This window comes from Eleutherodactylus coqui, chromosome 3, assembly GCF_035609145.1.
Source record: "Eleutherodactylus coqui strain aEleCoq1 chromosome 3, aEleCoq1.hap1, whole genome shotgun sequence".
Classification (NCBI taxonomy): Eukaryota; Metazoa; Chordata; class Amphibia; order Anura; family Eleutherodactylidae; genus Eleutherodactylus; species Eleutherodactylus coqui.
The window spans coordinates 303,546,947-303,570,438 of NC_089839.1; the positions used below are offsets into that span (position 1 = coordinate 303,546,947).

The 23,492-nt window shown below is 45.2% G+C and overlaps 1 protein-coding gene across 1 annotated transcript in view; it reads left to right on the forward strand.

Annotated features, from left to right (window-relative positions):
- The first annotated feature begins 17,996 nt into the window (after window positions 1-17,996).
- The window catches only part of DNAJB4 (DnaJ heat shock protein family (Hsp40) member B4), a 40,247-nt gene continuing 34,751 nt past the window's right edge, over window positions 17,997-23,492 (forward strand). Inside the window, exon 1 of the mRNA XM_066597830.1 lies at window positions 17,997-18,343. Within this exon, the coding sequence (XP_066453927.1) occupies window positions 18,133-18,343 (211 nt within the window). The 5' untranslated portion in view covers window positions 17,997-18,132. The remainder of the gene's footprint in view (window positions 18,344-23,492) is intronic.

The window sequence follows — 23,492 nt, forward strand, 5'->3', positions numbered from 1 at the left end:
CCGTCAGATCTCGCGAGAGTCTGCGCTGAATCCTCCCACTGAGGTGGAGGGAGGTCTCGCGAGAGCAGGAGGGGGCCGCAGATGTGGAGTATTGGCGGGCTCTGAGGGGGAGGAGAAAGCTGTGAGGGAGGGGGAGAGTCACGTAGGAGCTGCTCTGGGGGGGAGAATGCTGTGAGGACGGAGGGGTCACGTAGGAGCTGCTCTGAGGGGGGAGAATGCTGTGAGGGGTCACATAGGCGCTGCTCTGTGGGAGTCCTAGGGTCCTAAAGGGGGAGAATGCTGTGAGGACCGATGGGTCACCTAGGCGCTGCTCTGAGGGGGAAGATTGCTGTGAGGACGGAGGGGTCACCTAGGAGCTGCTCTGTGGGGGTCCTGAAGGGGAGAATACTGTCAGGATGGAGGGGTCACGTAGGAACTGCACTGTGGGGGTCCTGAGGGGGAGAATGCTGTGAGGTCAGAGGGGTCACGTAGGAACTGCTCTGTGGGGGAGAATGCTGTGAGGACGGACGGGTCACCTATGGGCTGCTCTGTGAGGGTCCCAGGGCGGGGAGGAAATTGCTGTGAGGACAGAGGCATCACATAGGAGCTGCTCTGTGAGGGTCATGGGGCGGGGATGAGATTGCTGTTAGGACGGGGTGGGGTCACATAGGAGCTGCTCTGGGAGGGAGAATGCTGTGATGATGGAGGAGTCACATAGGAGCTGCTCTGGGAGGGTCCTGGGAGGGAGAATGCTGTGAGGATGGAGGGGTCACCTAGGAGCTGCTCTGTGGGGGTCCTAGGGGGGAGAATGCTGTGAGGATGGAGGGGTCATGTAGGAGCTCCTCTGTGAGGGTCCTTGGGTGGGGAGGAGATTGCTGTGAGGACGGGGAGGGGTCATGTAGGAGCTGCCCGGGGGGGAGCAGTTTGCTGTGTGGACCGAGGGGTCACATAGGAGGTGCTCTGCGGGAGAGGGAGAATGTTGTGAGTACAGAGGGGTCACGTAGGAGCTGCTCTTTGAGGTTCCCGGGGGGATGAGAATGCTGTGAGTACAGAGGGGTCACGTAGGAGCTGCTCTTTGAGGTTCCCGGGGGGATGAGAATGTTGTGAGTACAGAGGGGTCACGTAGGAGCTGCTCTGGGGGGGAGAATGCTGTGAGGACGGAGGGGTCACGTAGGAGCTGCTCTGAGGGGGGAGAATGCTGTGAGGGGTCACATAGGCGCTGCTCTGGGAGGGTCCTGGGAGGGAGAATGCTGTGAGGATGGAGGGGTCACCTAGGAGCTGCTCTGTGGGGGTCCTAGGGGGGAGAATGCTGTGAGGATGGAGGGGTCATGTAGGAGCTGCTCTGTGAGGGTCCTTGGGTGGGGAGGAGATTGCTGTGAGGACGGGGAGGGGTCATGTAGGAGCTGCCCGGGGGGGAGCAGTTTGCTGTGTGGACCGAGGGGTCACATAGGAGGTGCTCTGCGGGAGAGGGAGAATGTTGTGAGTACAGAGGGGTCACGTAGGAGCTGCTCTTTGAGGTTCCCGGGGGGATGAGAATGTTGTGAGTACAGAGGGGTCACGTAGGAGCTGCTCTTTGAGGTTCCCGGGGGGATGAGAATGCTGTGAGTACAGAGGGGTCACGTAGGAGCTGCTCTTTGAGGTTCCCGGGGGGATGAGAATGCTGTGAGTACAGAGGGGTCACGTAGGAGCTGCTCTTTGAGGTTCCCGGGGGGATAAGAATGTTGTGAGTACAGAGGGGTCACGTAGGAGCTGCTCTTTGAGGTTCCCGGGGGGATAAGAATGTTGTGAGTACAGAGGGGTCACGTAGGAGCTGCTCTTTGAGGGTCCCGGGGGGATGAGAATGCTGTGAGTACAGAGGGGTCACGTAGGAGCTGCTCTTTGAGGGTGCCGGGGGGATGAGGAGAATGCTGTGAGTACAGAGAGGTCACGTAGGAGCTGCTCTTTGAGGGTGCCGGGGGGATGAGAATGCTGTGAGTACAGAGGGGTCACGTAGGAGCTGCTCTTTGAGGGTCCCGGGGGGATGAGGAGAATGCTGTGAGTACAGAGGGGTCACGTAGGATCTTTTTTTCCCCATCTTTTATTTTGTTTTATTGAGGGTAAAAAGATAAAATGATTTGTTTTATCTATAGTTGAAGTATATTATATTGCAGTGCACCGATGTCCCCATGACGTGATGTAAGACCACTGGGGGTCATTCACATGGCCTTTTTTTTTTTATTTGAAACTTTCCCATTGTAGCTGGGGCATCCATAGGAGCCCCAGTCACAGGAGAAAACATCCCCTGTAGTGACATCAGTCACTAACAGAGCTGACCAGGGTCTGCTAGGACTCTGCAGCTCTGCTGTAACAGGGGGCTCCCAGTGGTCACGTGATCGCCGATTGGGTTGTGGAATTAATACTTTCACTTTTTAGTATTGAGCACTATGTACCCGGGAAAGGAGAAGACAGAAGTGATTTCTCCGGGATCTCAGCTGAGAACCCAACCTGCTCCTGCTTGATTGCAGAAGCAGAGGCTTTAATCCCGCACTGTACTTCTGCTATCGGCCAGTATTTAGGCCTCCTTCACACAGGTGACACGGCATCGCCGCTGGAAAATTGCAGCGATATCGCATCGCTGGTCCATGCGATATCGCTGCATCTTCTCGCGACAATATCATGTCATGCGACTTGAAATACATCTTCTGGCCGGGGACTTAAAAATCCCTGCCTTCTGAAAGTGCTGGCTGTGATTGGCTGACGCTTAGCCAATCACAGCCAGTGCTCGATGAATGGCTGTGATTAGCTAAGCGTCAACCAATCACAGCCAGTGCTTCCAGGGGGTTGGGATTTTTCAATCCCCGGCCAGAAGATCAGTGCCGGGACCCAGGGAGAAGCTGTGGCCGGGCTGACGGCGCGTGTAAGGTGATGTATGTGTATTTTTTTTTCTTTTCTGCAGTTAGGGCTTAGATTATAGCTTTGATAGTAGCATTTGCTACTGTCAAAAGCTGCACTGCCCGAAAACCGCGTTTTCGTGCGATGCAACAGAGAGGAAGCCTCCATAGGGAGACATGGGCTGCAAAACCTCACAAGGCGCGGACATGTCGCCGGACCCACGAGGTTTTTGTGTCGGGTTGTTGCATGCTACAAAACATCGCATGTGTGAAGAAACCCGTAGGAAAGCATGGGCTTCTTATACAAGCGATTTGTAGCAATGCTACAAAATCGCGCAACTTTGTCGCCGATGTAAAAGAGGCCTTAAGCCCAGGACCAAGCACCTTATATTTACAGCGCTGGGTCCTTAGGTTAATGGGGTTGCACCAGAATTTCAAGTTATTTCCTATCCGGAGGATAGGGTGTAACTTGCTGATCAGTCAGAGCCTCAACGCTTAGACCCCCGACGATCTTGAGAATATTGATATAAATATCAGAGCAAAAGGAGAATTTATTGTGGAAAACAGACCCCTTGCAGAGAGGCTCTAGTACCCTGTTGGGCTGCCTCTGGCTTGGATAGAAGGTGTAATACGGACAGGCATGGATGCTCTAGTACCTCAAAGGACTGCCTTTAGTTTGGATACAAGATGTGATACGAATGGGCATGGCAGCCCTAGTACCCTGTTGTGCCGCTCTAGTTTGGATACAAGATATGATATGGGTGGACATGGAAGCACTAGCACTCTGTTGTACACCTTCTAGCTTGGATACAAGATGTAATACGGGTTTGCATGGAGGCTCTAGTACCCTGTTGTACCGCCTCTAGCTGGATACAAGATGTAATATGGGTTTGCATGGAGGCTCTAGTACCCTGTTGTACCGCCTCTAGCTGGATACAAGATGTAATTCGAGCAGCCATAGAGGCTCTAGTTAGGATACAAGATGTGATACAGGCAGGCAGGCACAGAGGCTCTAGTACCCTGTTCTGCCTCTAGCTTGGAAACCAATTGTGATACAGGCAGGCATGGAGGCTCTAGTATCCTTTTGTACCACCTCTAGCTTGGATACAAGATGGGATACAGGCAGGTATGGAGGCTCTAGCCCGTCCTGAGCCCGGTCACCTTGTGTCCTTACACATCCACTGGTCCCAACATCTCCTAACAAGCTGGTCAGACACTCCTCTCTACTGGTGTCCTTTTGGGGGTCCTGAGCCCGATCACCTTGTGTGCTCCATCCGCTGGTCCCAACACCTCCTAATAGTCTGGTCAGACTCTCCTCTCAACTGGTGGTCTGTAGGGGGCGTCCTGAGCCCGGTCACCTTGTGTGCCCTCACACATCCACTGGTCCCAACACCTCCTAACAGTCTGGTCAGACGCTCCTCTCTACTGCTGGTCTGTAGGGGGCGTCCTGAGCCCGGTCACCTTGTGTGCCCTCACACATCCACTGGTCCCAACACCTAACAGTCTGGTCAGAGGCCCTTCTGTACTGGTGGTTCGTCGGGCGTCCTGGGCCCGGTCACCTTGTGTGCCCTCACACATCCACTGACCCCAACACCTCCTAACAGTCTGGTCAGAACGGCCCGGTGGGGAAAAATTTGTTGATACGACTCTTAGGTGTGTGATTTTTTATTTTTTTTTTCACAATGAGTGGCCATCATCTTTTGACAACGATAACTTTATTTTGTTACCGATACGGAGTACATTCACATTTTTGATCACCTTTTATAAAATTGTTTCTTGTGGATGGGGTAACTAAATAAAGCGCAACTCTGGCATGTTTTTTTTCTGATGACGTTCACTGTGCAGGATAAATATTATGCCAATTTTTAATTTTTTTTTTCAATTATAAATAGAGAAGAGTGAGTAGTGCCTTAGCCGAGTATCTCCCCGCTCGTCTCTAAAGATTCAGGGGCCGGCTCAGGTGACAGGTGAGTTGCGGGGGGGACAGAGGGAGAGAACGATCTCCCCTCCGTTCCTCCCCGCCGGCCCCCGAATCTTTAGAGACGAGCGGGGAGATACTCGGCTAAGGCACTACTCACTCGAGTAATGTGCCTTAGCGAGTATACTCGTTCATCTCTAATTATAAATATGGGCAAAGGGTTAATTTAAAATTTTAATACCGTTTATTTTTTCTAATAATGAATAAAACTTTGTTAAACGCATTGCTCCATTTTCCTTTTTAGTTCGCATGAGGGACTTAAACTTGTGATCGCTTATAGAGTTTAATGCAGTACCATATCATTGCATTATACTGCGTTCTGACACGCAACCCACCATGACAGCCCGGGGGGGGGCCTTCAAAATGGCAACAGAACAGCACTTTGCAATCTAATTGCAGGGGGGGGGGGGGGGGGGCTGCTCGGGACTCTGGCACACTTAAATGCTGCTTTCTGAATTGAAAACGCTATTAAATGGTTCACAACCACGATCAGCGTCCTAACTGAGTGAGGCTGTTATCGCAAACGAAGAATAAACCGATAAATAGTTTTAGGTGCATAAATATGGAACTGCAAAATCAAGGCCCCATACGGTTATGTCAATGGAAAAATAAATGCAGGGATGAAAGAAGTCTTAAACATTGCGTGTTGAAAGTCAAAATAGGCAATGTACTTCATGGGTTGTCGGGAACTTTTTTTTTCTATTTATTTAATGTAGGACCTGTCCTCAGGACAGATCAAGAGATGATCCGTAGGAGTCCGTCAGCGCCCTGGGTTAGTATGCTGATGCAGTTCCCATGTACGTCAGATAGTTTTCCGCCTCTAGTGTGGATACGATATGTGTAGACATAGAGGTTCTAGTAACCTGTTGGGTCGCCTCCAGCTTGGATACAAGATATTATGCGGCAACAATGGTGTGAACTGTTTCTGGATGGCAGACAATGAAACATTTGGAAATGTGCACAGGACTTGTATGGAGTGGGCTTAGCAGCCAAGCTCGCTTCATACATGGCACGGACACAATCAGAGATAACTCTAATCACAGCCATTAACAATAAGTTGCACATGCTTTAAAAAAAAAAAAAAAAAAAAAACCCTAAAAAATTGAGGCAAAAAGCTTATTTTTAGCCTTTTGCCTCCCAAAAGACACAATAAAAGTGATCAAAAAAGCTACATCTACCCCAAAATTGTACCAATAAAAACTACAGCTCGTCTCGCAAATAATAAGCCCGCACAGAGCTCCGCCTATAGAAAAACAAAATAGTTATAGGACTTCGAATGCACAGATTTAGAAAAAAAAATTATTTCCAAAAAAAAGTTTTTATTGTAGAAAATCCTAAAAAAAAATCAAAGAATATTCGTATTGTTGTACCGGCCCGCAAAAAAATGTAATATCATTTATGCTGCATAATAAACACTGTGAAAAAAAAACCAAAAATCCATGGCAGAATTGATGCGTTTTCTCTCCTTGCTATCATAAAAAAAAATGTTTTACAATATAGTCTATGTACCCAAAAATGGCACCATCAAAAACTACAGTTCGCTACGCAAAAAACAAGCCCTTATACGGCCGCGTCGACGGAAAAGTAAAAAAGTTATGGCTTTTGAAAAATGGAGATTAAAATCCACCAAAGCTCGTTACATCCTTAAAGGGGTTGTCCCGCGAAAGCAAGTGGGGTTATACACTTCTGTATGGCCATATTAATGCACTTTGTAATATACATCGTGCATTAAATATGAGCCATACAGAAGTTATATACTCACCTTCCCTGCGCTGGCGTCCCCGTCTCCATGGTGCCGTCTAATTTCAGCGTCTAATCGCCCGATTAGACGCGCTTGCGCAGAAGCGTCTTCTCCCTTCTGGTCGGTCCAGGCACGAGCAGCGTTCTGGCTCCGCCCCCTTCTACGCATCATCGCGTAGCTCTGCCCCGTCACGTGTGCCGATTCCAGCCAATCAGGAGGCTGGAATCGGCAATGGACCGCACAGAGCCCACGGTGCACCATGGGAGAAGACCCGCGGTGCATCGTGGGTGAAGATCCCGGTGGCCATCTTGGAGGAAAAGAAGGAAGACGTTGCAGAGAGGGGATTCGGGTAAGTAAAATTTTTTTTTTTTAAATTTCAACACATCCCTTGGGTTTGTCCTGCGCTGAACGGGGGGCCTATGCAAAAAAAAAAAAAAAACCCGTTTCAGCGCGGGACAACCCCTTTAAGCTCAAAATAGGCTGTGTCCTTAAAGGGTTAAAAACAATGGGAAAGAGTCTAAAAGTGATGGGAGGCTTTTTGACACAAAAATGCCTAACATCCACGAGGAAATGTTTGATATTATAAGTTAACGTAATTTCTACTGTGCTTTGAACATCGTAGAAACAATTTATCACACATTTGCAGTTTTTGTTTTCCATTTTAACCAATTAGAAATGTTTACATTCTTTATACATTATATGATACGTTAACCCCTTCCCGCTCCAGGACGTACATTTACGTCCTGGAGCGTCGGGGTATGTATGCAGAGAGGTCGCCTCATAAGCCCCGCCCCCTGACGTGTTGGCACTTTGTGGTAAATAAGTGGGTCCCTGGTCAGCGTCGTTATGCGCCATACAAGATATGTGGACTGTGTGGCACACTGCGCTGCCGTTTTGTGTGTTTCTTCATGCACGATATGGTATAATATTTGGGACAGTATGGGGCCTAGTCCGCATGCGCAAGGGACTGCTTGACACATGATTGCGCACTGCGGTGCGCTTCAGCCTGGAACGCATTGAGTGATACGCGATCTAGTGCGCATGCGCAGTATATCGTGTGATGCGTTATCACATGACATTGACGTCAGCGGACAGGAACATTGCGCATGTGCAATAGACAAACATATGGACGCCTGTTTGAGCGGTCAGACGCCATGATACCACCTGATGCAGGTAGCTACTTACCACTATTTCTACACATTCTGATTCGTTAATTGTTTTAATTGCTTTACTATATAAATGTCTGTTATTGTAAGTGTGTCTGTATTTGAAAAAGACTCAGAGTCGAAACGTTATATTTGTCGCTTGGGAAGAATAAAGATTGTTTGAACTGCACCTTGGATGCTGCCACTCCTATCTTTTGTTCACTGGGTATTATCACTGGGGGAGTCACTATTATCGCTGGGGGGGGGGGGGGGGTCACTATTATCGCTGGGGGGGTGGCCACTATTATCGCTGGGGTATGTTTACATGTGGCGGGAATGGGCAGGGCTGTTTCAAAATGGACAGGGTGCAGATTTTGACTGCTTTTTGGATGCGGAAATGCTGCAGGATTTTTCACAGAAATTTCTGCTGAGGACATTCTGCAGTATTTCTGCGTCCAAAAAGCAGTCAAAATCTGCTCCCTGCCTATTTTAAAGCGGCCCTTTCCTTTTTAGAACGACAGGGGTAAAATTGTACGTCCTGATAAGCCCCGCCCCCTGACGTGTTGGCACTTTGTGGTAAATAAGTGGGTTTTGGGTTGCAGTTTGGGCACTCGGTCTCTAAGAAGTTCGCCATCACTGCTTTAGACTATAGTAGCAATACCGAAACCGGATAAAACGACATCTTCCCCAACCAATTTCAGACCCATGTCTCTTTTAAATAACAACACAAAATTCTACGCAAAGATTCTAGCAATACGTTTATTGAAAATCCTCCCAAGCTTAATTACCAGCGACCAAGCAGGACTTGTAAGGGATGGGTACACTTCAGAAGCGACAAGAAGGGTGATGGACTTGATGAGTGGAGCAGAAAGCTCTCGAATGCCTTCTCTGCCCCTCCCACTGGACGTGGAAAAGGTGTTCGATAGAATACATAGGGGATATGCTTCTGCAACCCTCGAGAAGATGGGCTTTGAGGGGAAAAATGCTAGAGGCCATCCGAGCTCTATATATGGCCAACGTTTTGATTAACGGAATTATGTCAAAATCTTCCAGCGCAACTATTGCCACCCGCCAGGGTTGCCCACTGTCCCCCACTCTATTCATTCTAACAATGGAACCTTTGGCAGAGGCAGTAAGGATGGATGGGAATATTAGGGGGATCCCTCTATGTTTTAGGCAACACAAGAGTGGACTCTGCCGATGATGTAGTATTGACACTGTCCTCTCCAGTAGAACCCCTGAGGGCAGCATCCCACCTCATCGAAGAATTTAGAGCTAAATCACAACTCCTAGCCATTAATATACCCAATAAAATACAGAACCAGATTAAAAAGGAATTCCCATTTACATGAGAGACGACTGGTATCCAATACCGAGGTATAAAATGATCCCTTCCTGTATCAAACATAGGGAATAGTAATATATCCACCTTAATTAAAGAATTACACAATCATTCAAAATTTCGGCAAAGTGGGATTCTCCTAATTAGGCAGAATAGTCCTTTACAAAATGATGCTTCTTCCGCAGGTCCTATACACATTGCGAACAATTTCCATCCAGTGCTCAGTTAGATTGATCAAAGATCTCCAAGACCAATTGCTGGCTTTCATCTGGGGGAACCAAAAACTGCGGGTTGCTAAATCTATCATGTAAAGCCCTACAAGGACTGGGGGAATGAGCGTCCCGAATATTGAAGCTTACTACAAAGCAAACTTATTAAAACAATTGAGACCATGGTGTGTAACAAGGGAGGGAATAGGATGGCCCACCATAGAAGAACATTTTGTGGGAGGGAATCACTGCGACCTTTTACTAGCAGTAGCTTACGAACTGAAATTGGCAATCCCAACATGTCCCACTATAGAAGCATCCATCTACGCGTGGCGTCAATTCATATTTCAAAGGACCCCACTCCGCGGAAGCAGGTGCTCCTTCCAATAGAGATACTGGAATTTGGGGTAGATAATTCGTCTATACAGAGCTGGAGAAAATAAAGGGGTGCGGACATTATTGATGACATTGTCGTCATCTGGGATGATATCAATGATAGTGACAGTGAGGTCAATAAAAAATTGTCAGATTTCACGGATTATATTAATCTGAATGAAGGCAACCTGAGGTTCACTGTCAGTCATCATAAGGACACGATTTCTTTCTTGCATCTCACTCTTAGAGGGAATTCAGATTTAGCATGCATAGAATCATCGTTATACAATAAACCCACGGCGGGGAACACAATTCTACATGCGAGCAGTGCCCACCCTAGACATGTGAAAAATGCCATACCTTATGGAGAAATAGTTAGGGCCAAAACGGCTTGCTCCACTGATGAAGATTTTAAAGTAACAGCAGATTCAATTTTTGACAGTCTTAAAAAACGAGGTTATACTGATTCATTATTGAATAAAGCACCAGTAAAAGCTAATAAATATACCCACAGTGATTATTTAGATAAAAACAGGGAGAAAAAAAGAGTCAAAGGTTGATCGAATAGTGTTCTGTAGTAGAGTTGAGCGAACGTACTCTGCCGAGCTTGATGCTCATTCGAGTATTAGCGTACTCGATGGTGCTCGTTAATCACGCTGTGCTGGACTCGGCCCCAGTTTTTGGCTCCTCCCCGCTGTAACGTGCCTGTTTTGGCCCCTCCCTGCTGCGACGCAGCGCGCGCGTCAATGGCAAATTTTTTGGCTGGCAGGGAGAGAGAGAGAGAGAGGGAGAGGGAGAACACACACAAACCAAGAAAAAAAAAAAGCTCAGGACCCGGCGTCCCACATACAAAAATGCTCTAGTCTCCCATTGTAGTCAATGGGGTTCGTTACTAGAGTAGAGCTCTCGAATTTTCCGAAAAGCTTGACTCTAATAATGCGGACCTGAGCATTTGGGTGCTCGCTCATCTCTATTCTCTACCCCTTATAGTAGGGATTTTTATGATAGTCAGGATTCTAAGAAATCCTGCATAAAAAGTTATATGAATTGTAATTCAAAAAATATAGTTTATGTTATTGCATATAACAAGTGTAGGTTGTACTAGGCGCAAAATAAAAACTGGAAGAAGTGAACACCTCAAACAGATCAAAAATGGTAGTGTGAGCTGCTCAGGGGCGGTACGGCACTTTATCCAAACACATCAGGGTAGGACAGAAGCTTTCTTGTTCTATGGTATTGAAAAGGTTAAAAACCACAGAAAACTAGATGTAGATCAAATCACATTTAAAAAAAGAAGCTTTTTGGATCATGACCCTTCGGACTCGTTTTCCCGAAGGGCTCAATGTAAAATCAGATCTGCTATACATCTATTAATACACTATTTATTGATGTTTTTTGTGTTTGCATACTGCTATTTATTGATCTGCACAATTTTGATAAGTGAGGTCTATTAAAGTGATTTATTGTGACGGATCATTAACAGGATTTCATGAGATAAAATATCTGTATGACCTTTTTCTGTTATAATGAGTACATTTATATATTCTAGACTTTTGTAATATATTTATTATTATATGCATAACTCATAGGAAGATGAATTGGCAGTTTAATAGCATGATTATACAAACTCTATACACTGCATGGACTCCTTTAGCATTGCAGTTTATTAATTGAGTCCAGCACTTTAGGTGTTAATGTTAAGCTGTTTGTTCTGATTGCAGGTGTACTTCCTATAAGAGGAAAGCACTTTTAGCACTCAGGTAATCAAGGCTCTGTTTAAGGTCCTCTGGCTGTATCTTAATGCGGACATGTAGTGGCACGGATTGAATAAAGAGCAGCATGTCCTTCTTATCACACATCGGCTTCATGATCTTCTGAAGAATAAGAGAATATTCATGCTGTGTTCGTATTGCCGTTTGGGTCTGGACGGTGAAGCTGCCGGTGTATACCCACTGAAGGTGGAGAGGACCATTGCTGGAGCTCAGACGTGTAGCAGGATTCAGACGGCAAGTCACATTGTTAGACCTAACAGGCGAATCCAGGATGAAATCTTTTAAAACTTTGCAGGTACAATACGGTCTGTCACACAACACATCCTTAAATTACTCTCAGATTAAAGACATAAGGACGTCTCCACTGTCCAAAGAGTTGTCTCTGCCAATGTACCTGTATACATATTTTTTTCAGTCTTTCCCTCTTCAACCTCAGCCTAAAATGTATCTAAGACATTTTTTGCGGGGAGTGGGAAGGAACAGTTAAGCCACGCAAAAAGGTCGACATGTTAAATTAGGAAAGTGAAGTGGAAAACTGCCCACATTTGGGCTCACAAAGCCTCCAAGTGTGCAAACCTCATATAGGTTCATTACAAGGTAGTAACCCAATGGTATCCATCTCCGGCTAGGTTAGCTGACTTTTTCCCTGACGAATCTGATTGAGGCTGGAGAGACTGTGGTAAGAGAGGTGCCCTCCTTCATGTGTTCTGGAGTTGCTCAAGAATGCGATCTCTATGGCAGTCGCTGTTAATAATAATAATATTTATTTGTATAGCGCCAACATATTCCGCAGCGCTTACATAGACGGGGAGAATACAGAAAGCCAAAAAATACAAACATTACAGAACCACGGTTACATAGTAATCAGCTGATGGAAACAATAGGGATGAGGGTCCTGCTCCAACGAGCTTACATGCTATAGGTAATGGGGTGATACAGAAGGTAAAGGGGCTGGAGATGTACACAGTATGGGGGGGTGGAGGTGTGCACGGTAGGGCGAGGTGGAGAGTGAGGGATTCTATACACATAGACAATGGTCAGACATTTAACCGTGTGATGGCAAAGTCGGTATGACTGCAAGGGCAGTTGATGGTGGCTGTCAAGAATTACAGTCAGTAGGTCAGGGAGCATGTTATCAGGCAGCGTACAGAGGGGTTTGTGTAGGGAATGCGGTATGCCTCCCTGAAGAGGTGCGTTTTTAGAGCATGCTTGAAGTTTGTGAGTCATGGATTGCCCTTTGGTAGCCTTTGGTAGTGCGTTCAGAGGACTGGTGCTGCTCTGGAGAAATCTTAGAGGCGGGAATGAGAAGTTCGAATTAGAGGAGCGCAGTCTAGTTTTGTTAGCAGAGCGGAGAGCCCGGGCTGGGTGATAGATTGAGATCAGAGAGACAATACAGGGGGACACTGCGCTGTTTACTTTAATTGATAAGGTTACAAACATTAAAGGGGTTGTCCCGCGAAACAAAGTTGGGGTATACACTTCTGTATGGCCATATTAATGCACTTTGTAATGTACATTGTGCATTAAATATGAGCCAAACAGAAGTTATTCACTTACCTGTTCCGTTGCTGGCGTCCTCGTCTCCATGGTGCCGTCTAATTTTCAGCTTCTAATCGCCCGATTAGACGCGCTTGCGCAGTCCAGTCTTCTTCTTTTCTGAATGGGGCCGCTCGTGCCGGAGAGCGGCTCCTCGTAGCTCCGCCCCGTCACGTGCCGATTCCAGCCAATCAGGAGGCTGGAATCGGCAATGGAACGCACAGAAGACCTGCGGTCCACCGAGGGAGAAGATCCCGGCGGCCATCTTCACAAGGTAAGTCAGAAGTCGCCGGAGTGCGGGGATTCGGGTAAGTACTGGACGGTTTGTTTTTTTTATGCCTGCATCGGGTTTGTCTCGCGCCGAACGGGGGGGCCTATTGAAAAAAAAAAAACCCGTTTCGGCGCGGGACAACCCCTTTAAGGTCTCTCCCTCCCCGGAGCTCGCTGTTCTACTAGGAATAGAAGACATTCCAATCAAAGTTAGATAGTTGCACATATGCTCATGACAGTAAAAAGACTCATAGCTAGAGGACGGAAAAAACAGCATATCACCACCTTAGAGGACATTATACACACCATATCAAATAACTGCCTCTATGTAAAGATTCACGCATATAGAAATGATCATTTAGATCTAGAAACGTGGAAGCCGTGGATGAAATACAACCATTTAGAACAAGAAGGGGAGAGGGGCCGACTCCGAGAGCCTTTTAGCTGAATACCATTATAAACAGAATAATTGGCATTAGGATCATTTGCTGGATGAAAAAAGAGATATTATATTATTATTGTTGCGTTTTTTTCCCCCTCACATATAAGCGCTATTTTTAATACCTTTTTTCACAGAAAATTTTTCCTTTTTGAAATTTTTTTTTATTAAGGGTAAAACATAAAAAAAGATTTTTAAATGTATAGTTCTTTATTTTTAAAACCTATATTAACATTAAAATAAAGTGCAGGAATGGAATCATCATTTTGTTTCGGACATTTTGATACATAATTTGTATAATCTCAGATTACAGGGCAGATATGGCGATGGTTTAGGTTTGCATCGGCAGTGTTTTTTTATTTATATTTTCCGTAATTTTTTCTACTTATTTTTGTAACTTATTTACCATTTTATGTTCCCTGTGATGTCATATCCGAAAACATCTCCTTAACGTGACAGAAGTCACTGTCAGAACTGGTTAGGGGTCTGCTGGCGGTCGCCGTCGGTCACGTGATTGCCCCGTCCCATGCAGGAAACAGCACTGTTGCTTCCTGCCGGATTCTTCTTTTTCTGTACTGCGGAAGCACCGGCCAGCGCGCATGCGCAGTACAGATAGAGCTGTGCCGTCGTTAGGGCCACAGGATGGACGGCTTCCATTGACTTCAATGGAAGCCGTTGGTGCGGAAAACTGCACAGAATGAAGCATGCTGCGATTTTTCTGCCATGAGCCAAAGCAGCGGGAAGTGTGCAGGAAACAGCGGGTCTCCATAGGAGGCTATGGTCGGTATTTGCTGTGGAATCTGGGGCAGCCACCAGCCCGGAATACTACAAATCAATTCTGCCCGTGTGCAGGAGTCCTTAGAATGCAAGTTACCAAGATAAGTGTCCTTTCCAATAACAACTATCAACATTGTGAATGCGACCCTGGAGTATAATACAGGATGTAACTCAGGAGCAGTACAGGATAAGTAATGTATGTACACAGTGACTCCACCAGCAGAATAGTGAGTGCAGCTCTGGAGTATAATACAGGATGTAACTCAGGAGCAGTACAGGATAAGTAATGTATGTACACAGTGACTCCACCAGCAGAACAGTGAGTGCAGCTCTGGAGTATAATACAGGATGTAACTCAGGAGCAGTACAGGATAAGTAATGTATGTACACAGTGACTCCGCCAGCAGAATAGTGAGTGCAGCTCTGGAGTATAATACAGGATGTAACTCAGGATCAGTACAGGATAAGTAATGTATGTACACAGTGACTACACCAGCAGAATAGTGAGTGCAGCTCTGGGGTATAATACAGGATGTAACTCAGGATCAGTACAGGATAAGTAATGTTTGTACACAGTGACTCCACCAGCAGAATAGTGAGTGCAGCTCTGGAATATAATACAGGATATAACTTGGGATCAGTACAGGATAAGTAATGTATGTACACAGTGACTCCACCAGCAGAATAGTGAGTGCAGCTCTGGAGTATAATTCACCATGTAACATAGGATCAGCACAGGATAAGTAATGTATGTACACAGTGACTCCACCAGCAGAATAGTGAGTGCAGCTCTGGAATATTATACAAGATATAACTTTGGATCAGTACAGGATAAGTAATGTACATACATTACGGTATGTAGGAACATCCTGGGTGACCTGGTGAAGGTGCGTTCTTTGGAGTATGAGAGGCTGGGCACATCTAAGGCTTCTCTCCTATGGAGAGGGATTGTATTTCGTTAGGGACAGTGTTTTCTTAATTTTCTAGGGGCAGAGTAGAGAGAGAGGAGGGACAGGATAGGGATAGAGGAGGGATAGGGCAGGGACAGTTTTCCATGAAGGGTCAGACTGAGGGGCAGACTACGGACAGTCTAGGGCAAATTAGGGAGAGAATAGGGAGACCTTTTTTTAAATTCAAGGGATAGAACATTGCGATGTCTGTGCCTGGCTTATCACCTCCAATCCCGGTGGGGGGCTGTGAGTGCACCATGAAGCTTTTTGTTTTGATTTGGGCAAAATGGAATGAAGTAGGGCTGCAGGAGAGCCGACCTTAGGCTTTCGGGTTATGTATATAGTATATATTATGTATGTTGATATTGGAGTGTATTATGGTTTTGTATATATTGTATATATTCACGTTTTGGGTGGTAGGTAGGTTGGGTGGGGAGTTGGGGGGAGTGGGATTCACGCCTTGAGCCGTAGCCTGGCACGTCCCGAACATTGAACTCTGGGCACAGACTGGTGGAGTGGGCATGGCCCCCAGGCTGCGGAGGGCACTGTGTGGTATTTATTTAAAAAAAACAAAAAAAACCCTGGTGTGGCTTGGCACGTCCTGAACTGAACTCTGGGCACGGACTGGTGGAGCAGGCTTGGCCCCCAAGCTGCACTGGGGACCCAAAAAAAATATTTTTAGTTAGTTTTTTAGGCCAGTTTGGCTCGGCCTTTCTGTTTGAATTTATTTACGTTGTGTTTATGTTATTGCTTACATTTGTGTTGTGTGGGCACAGTGCGGCACGGCTGGACCTGGAGTTATAGTTTACAAGATTTTATGTAGTTAGTTTCCTTAGTTTTATATTTTAGGTATATACTTGTATATTGTGTTTATAGTTGTATATTGTGTTATATGTTGAGTGTGTATGTGTGTGGGTGTGTACGGCGGGGGGAAACCCGGATATGGACATTTACTTTGTTTATGGATCATGGACTGTGGGGGAAGGGCCTTATATTGCTTTATATGGTTATTCTTATTGTTACAGTTTGTCTTTGTTGTGTTTTTTACTTTTATAATAAAAGATCTACAGGATGTAACATAGGATCAGTACAGGATAAGTAATGTATGTACACAGTGACTCCACCAGCAGAATAGTGAGTGCAGCTCTGGAGTATAATACAGGATGTAACTTAGGATCAGTACAGGATAAGTAATGTATGTACACGGTGACTCCACCAGCAGAATAGTGAGTGCAGCTCTGGAGTATAATACAGGATGTAACTCAGGATCAGTACAGGACAAGTAATGTATGTACACAGTGACTCCACCAGCAGAATAGTGAGTGCAGCTCTGGAGTATAATACAGGATATAACTCAGGAGCAGTACAGGATAAGGAATGTATGTACACTGTGACTCCACCCGCAGAATAGTGAGTGCAGCTCTGGAGTATAATACAGGATGTAACTCAGGATCAGTACAGGATAAGTAATGTATGTACACGGTGACTCCACCAGCAGAATAGTGAGTGCAGCTCTGGAGTATAATTCACCATGTAACATAGGATCAGTACAGGATAAGTAATGTATGTACACAGTGACTCCACCAGCAGAATAGTGAGTGCAGCTCTGGAATATAATACAGGATGTAACTCAGGATCAGTACAGGACAAGTAATGTATGTACACTGTGACTCCACCAGCAGAATAGTGAGTGCAGCTCTGGAGTATAATACAGGATATAACTCAGGAGCAGTACAGGATAAGGAATGTATGTACACTGTGACTCCACCAGCAGAATAGTGAGTGCAGCTCTGGAGTATAATACAGGATGTAACTCAGGATCAGTACAGGATAAGTAATGTATGTACACGGTGACTCCACCAGCAGAATAGTGAGTGCAGCTCTGGAGTATAATTCACCATGTAACATAGGATCAGTACAGGATAAGTAATGTATGTACACTGTGACTCCACCAGCAGAATAGTGAGTACAGCTCTGGAGTATAATACAGGATGTAACTCAGCATCAGTACAGGATAAGTAATGTATGTACACTGACTCCACCCGCAGAATACTGAGTGCAGCTCTGGAGTATAATACAGGATGAAACTCAGGATCAGTACAGGATAAGTAATGTATGTTCACCGTTACTTTAGCAGCTGAAGAGGATGCAACTTGGGATCAGTATAAGATGTGTAAATTTGTAGAATTTTTCCGTACTTGGCAGGTTGTGCTTTTGGCCTTTTTTTCATTTTTTTACAGATAGTTTTCTTTCTTTATGTTACTGTTCTGGGAGTGCTCGGACCTATATGTTGTTGCTGTTACTGTTATCAGTTTTTGCTACAAATTGTATAATCCCAGAGATCTCCTGCATAGATCCAGCAAACGGTGATAGGCTTCCATTGTCGAACTGCAGAGTTGGAACCCCCTGCCTGCACATATGTAGCTGTCGCCGGGCAGCTTCCTGCAGCTTTTCTGTGTAGCTTCTGTCACCCGCTTTATCCTGGTACAAAAGACAGCCGTGCCCCGAGTTAGGTAGCAATTCTGTTGCCTGTCATCTAATAAAGCTTCGGCTTGTTTAAAAAAAACTTCTAGAAAGAGCTGGTAAATTCTGCAGGCAGCAGAGAGACGTACATGGGAGGCTGGGAGCTGATCTCTCTATATATGAGCAGGAGGGGATGGACTGGTGAGCACTCAGGGGGGGACAACCTTTTTGGATCCCACTAGGAACGAGTAGCTCCGAGCATTCCAGTCCTGTTGTCAGAGGGGCTATGGGGAAAGATTACTATTCAATTTTGGGCATCGAAAAGGGGTCTTCGGAGGAGGACATCAAGAAAGCTTACAGAAAGCAAGCTCTGAAGTGGCACCCAGACAAGAACAAGTCTGCCCATGCAGAAGAGAAGTTTAAGGAGGTAGCAGAAGCCTACGAGGTGTTGAGTGATCCCAAGAAGCGAGAGATTTACGATCAATATGGGGAGGAGGGTATGTATTATCTGTACGTCTCAGCTGCGTCTTTCCCCCCCGTACACACTGGACTTTATTTTCACTCTGACACTCGGCATGTAAGGGGTTAATGCCCATATCCCACATCGTATAAACATAGTAAGACCTGGAAAATAACATCGACGGGATACTTTTGTCGCTTACCGTCGCACAGATCACTTATGAATTTTTGCGCAGTCGTTAGCCTTCTAATTGACGTCAGATGGAAATGCGCGAGGCTTAGATGGGATGTTTTTGCAGCTGTTTTTGAAAATGACATCCACTATTGGAGTTTTTAGTTCTGCGGATGTCACAATTGTACGTCAGTAGAAAAGGGGTGGGGGGCTATTATCGTTTGCGTAGTTCCACCCAGCCGGACCCTGTAGGATTTATCAAAGCAGCTGCTGCAATCATTCAGGAACTCAGGACAACTTTAATCACGTAGTATCTTCTCTGTCTACAGGCGGCTTATCTGCCTTGCACATCTACATAGATATTACCTGGAGATGCTTTGTCTCCATTATCACACTCCAGAACAAGGGAGGATCGATATACGGTATATAGATGAGTAGATATGTAATATACAGTGCAATAGGATAAAGGATAATAGAGACAGATAGCGGCGTATAACTGTTATACATCACCAACAGATATGGTGGCGTATATATAATACCGACATAAAATAGTCCGTTGTGTGTGTGTGTATATATATATATATATATATATATATATATATACACCCTGTTTCCCTGAAAATAAGACATACCCAGAAAATAAGACACAGCATGATTTTCCAGAATTTTTGAGGATGCAAAATGATTTTTAAGGCTTTTTGAGGATGCTTGAAATATAAGCCCTACTCCAAAATTAAGCCCTGCTAACAGGTAATTAAAAAAGCCAATTTAAATAGTGTCCAGGCAGCTATACATGTAAAAAAAGTTAAACCTTCTTGAACAAAAATTAATATAAGACACTGTCTTATTTTCGGGGAAGCACGGTGTGTATGTATGTATATATATATATATATATATATATATATATATATATATATATATATATATATATATATATATATAGAACATTGGGGTCACTGTATGCTAAAAAGAGGTGTCATGTCTCTGACCATTACTGCTTAGTTTCGAGACTAATAATACAAATGCCCCCTGGGGTACATTGGTCAGGTTTAAAGGTAGCCTGCCATTACCTTGAAGCCCCATAAACTATGTTAAAGGGCTCAAAAGTGAGGGGAGAAAGAGTCCGGGGTGCTGTGTTTGATACTGGGTGCTTCGTTCCCTGTGAAGGTGGTGGCGCACACAGCGTGAGTCTTTTTGGAAGCTCCATGCCTGTGGGGAAGGTGTACACAGAGCTAACTAAAAAAAGTCACGCTGTGTGCACGTGCCAACATGCGGGGACACAGTGCAGAAACGGGGCAGCCAGCGAGTATCAAATACAGCACCGTACCGGAACCCCCGTTCCATAACCTTTGAGCCCCATAATGCAGTTTACGGGACTCGAAGGTGATGACAGGATCCCTTTAATATGTACTAAGAGCTGCGGAATAAGTTAGCGCCATACAAAAAAAGATTATTATTATTTTATGACTTGGAGAAGTCTTTCCTGTCTTGAGAAATATTAGATTAGATACACGATCAATGTCTGATTGGTAGGGCTCTAACAACCAGTGTGCAGAATGTAGGGGGTGTGGGCTTATTCTGATGCGCTTTATAAAGCATCACAGCCCATTCTAGGGGGCGTAGCGGGCAAAACCACACCCATCATACATCTGTGGCATGCGTGATCTATGAGAAATGGAGTAAGTACATTAAACCTGACCCTATTGGCATTTGTACCACTGCTACACAATAGTCAGTGACCTGATATATGTAGCAACAGCAATGCAACTGCATTTTTCTGGTGGAGGAAGTGTTCGTTTGAAATCTGTCACATTGAATTCAGTTTACGTTTTTCATATGGGAAGGGGGTCATGTGATATATCGGTCTTGGCTAAAATGTGTTCAGAAACACCCTGAAAGTGACAGTTTTGCCCTATCTTTACTTAGTTAGGAGTTTAGCAAGGGCGCAAAGTTTCTCGCAATGAATCCTTTCACACACTGGAAGTCAATTTTCTCCTAATTACACCAGTTCAATGGGTGTGTCTAGACTTTTGCCTCACTATATATAATCATTTTGCACATACAATCATATATATATGTAAAACAATGGGTTTTACAGCATTTGCTAAACGGTCCTGCGCCAATGCATGTAGACATTCTGGAACACTTAAGGTACCGCTAAACGGGTGAATGCAAACAGTTGTTGCGTGTGAACATGGCCACAGAATGATGAGTGAGGATTCGCTCCCTAGTCTCGAGTCATTTGATTTCAGCTCCCCTAATCAACGTCTTCCGGCGTAAAGTCACCGTCATTTGTACTTGAACGATTTGCGTACGAATTTGCATGCAGATCCCCCTCTGGATGGCACACAAAGAACAATAGGCGCTCTGTGTAAAAGCGAACGAATGACCGTTGTTTGTACTCTTCAGAAACTTTTATGAGTGACTATCTAAACGATTGTTGCTCCGTGTAACATATGAACACCTGAGAAGTGCTATCCGTTTAGGGGTGCTCAGCCCCCCAGTGATACCTAAGCAGTGGTGCTGTATCTGGTAGCAGAAAAGTAATACAAGAGGGCAACTCAAAAAGTACCGAACATGGTTAATAACCATTGGAACGTACAAAGGGAGAGTTATGATGTCACTGTTACTGGGGTTACAGTCAACAAAAGGAAATCATAGATGAAGTGATGTCACTGCTCCTATATTACATCTATCAGTTGCCTATCTCTGGCTCCCGGCCCGGGAAGCTAAGAATGTTACATGATGTCATGAAATTCCAGGAGTGATTCTTAACTCTAATTGCAAACAGCAAATTGGAGCCAAAAGGACTCGTCTGAGAAATCTCCAAAATAAGCTAGAAGGAGGCACAGTCACTGATTTCTGCCAAGGGGCCGTTCTCTAACAGCTTGCAGATTCGCAGCGCTTCTCTGTATACATCCTGATCGTAGTGCTGCTCCGTCAGCTCCCATCGGATCAATAAACTCTGTTTAGCTGGTTAGTTCTTGTAGGATCTCTCACCGTGAGGGCAGATGGAGAATATAGTGATAATGGTCAGAACCTATGCTGTATATACCCATGACCGGACTTGGTTTGGTGATGGCTCATGGGCAAAATTGGTGGCGGTTTCATATAGTGTATGGCTAACTAACTCTGAACTTAAAGGGGTTGTGCCAAATTATCAAATTATTCCCTATCCACAGTGGTCAGACCTCCACCAATCTCAAGAACTGAGGTCTCCGCATGAGTGCTGAAAATTGCTGAGTGTGAGCGCTCGGCAATCTCTGGCACAGTAATTAAAAATAATGGAGCTATGGTACATGCTTGACCCCTGATTCATTCATGTGAGGACCTTGGATTTCCCGTTCTTGAGGTCAGTGAGGGTCCCAGTGAACAGACCCCCACCAATTATAAAGTGATCCCCTACCACGTGAGAAAGGGATATCTTTATAACTTGGCACAACCCTTTTAAAGGGGTTGTCCAGGCATACTCTCCCACCCAATCTGACATCGGGCATGGGGAATCTAACCTGCACAATGGGCCAAGCCAGTGGTCCGACACCCAGCGAGTATTGAGCACGGGTCCTATTAATTAGAATAGTTGTCAATAGAATTGGACAGTAGTCTGATGTGTGTAAAGGCAGCCCGACTGTCTTCCAGTGTTATGGGCTGAGGACAGCAGGGATTGGCATGTTGGATTTTAACATAACCAATCCTTTATTTAGTCAAGAGATAAGTGGCTCCAGAGGTATCTGACTGTTGCTTATTGTATTCAGACTTTTTGGCCACCTGATTTCATCTAGTTAGCAGTTCAGGCAGGTGGGCCTTTGAAGCGTTATACAGGCACACTTGTTGGTGGAGTGTTTGGGAAGGAACTGGGTGGTGGAGGTTTTTGGGAGTTATATATATATATAAAGCTGATGAGCAAATTTCCTTTTTGCCCCCTCTATCCAGCCATTTGACTGTATGTTGTCCAAGGTCTTCTGGCATTTGACAACTTGACAATACGACGGGGCTTCTTTCTAAAAACTAGTGCAGACCTGGTTAATCAATGCCAATTACTCACCCATTCAGTATTGTGTAATCCATAAAATTTTGCATCAGATTAGGCTGGATGGACACTTTATTATTCCTCCCACTTTTTGTAACTTCTTCATACCTACCCATTACCCATTCCTCCCACCACAATCACCCAAATATTTCCCAACTAGTCACCCCACCATGCATGGCCTTCCGGATCTGCTAAAGTCACTCAGTGTTGACCAATGAAGGCCTAAATTATTCTAAAGGGGTTCCGTACAAATGATAGTAGCTGGCATATGGCCTCTTCATTCTTGGGATTGATGGGGTCCATTAGTTAGGTTATTAACTATTACATTATTACTTGTACAGAACCTCTTGATGGTCATTTGTGGTCCTCCTTTTTAGACATCATAAGTCCTTTTTGGGAATAGGTTGCTTAAAGATGAATTAGGATCGCTTCTATTAACCCGACTAGAGAGCAGCTTTTATTCTAAACTACACCCACTGATTTCAGTGGACAGTGTGTAACATTTCCACTCAAAGGTGTACATAAACCATGGGGATCCACAGCTAATCTCAGATTTCCCCCTAAATAAGTGTATTAGAGACAGCATATCTAAAACACTGTGGCTCAACTCTAGTAAACTTCTAAGTAATGCAATTATGATATAATAGATCCGAGTTCTGCACATTGTTAGTAATTATGGTGCAGTTACCCTCAGAGACCCCAGGTAACATCTTCTCTGATTGGAGTCATTGTCGGTTTTCTTCTCTATCTGGGCCCAGACCGCCATGATGACTTTTTCCAACAACAACTCGTCTATGCAGACTCTCCACATCCTGCCACTACCCACAATGCTCCTCTCAGTACTTCTTCACAGTAATAGTGCTCCCTCTGTAGCCCCAAAAGCTATACTACCCTTGCTTTTGCCCCACAAAGTTATAATGAACACTCTGCACCCCTAGAAAGTTATAGTGCCCCCGCTGTACTCCTCAAAGTTATTGTGTGCCCT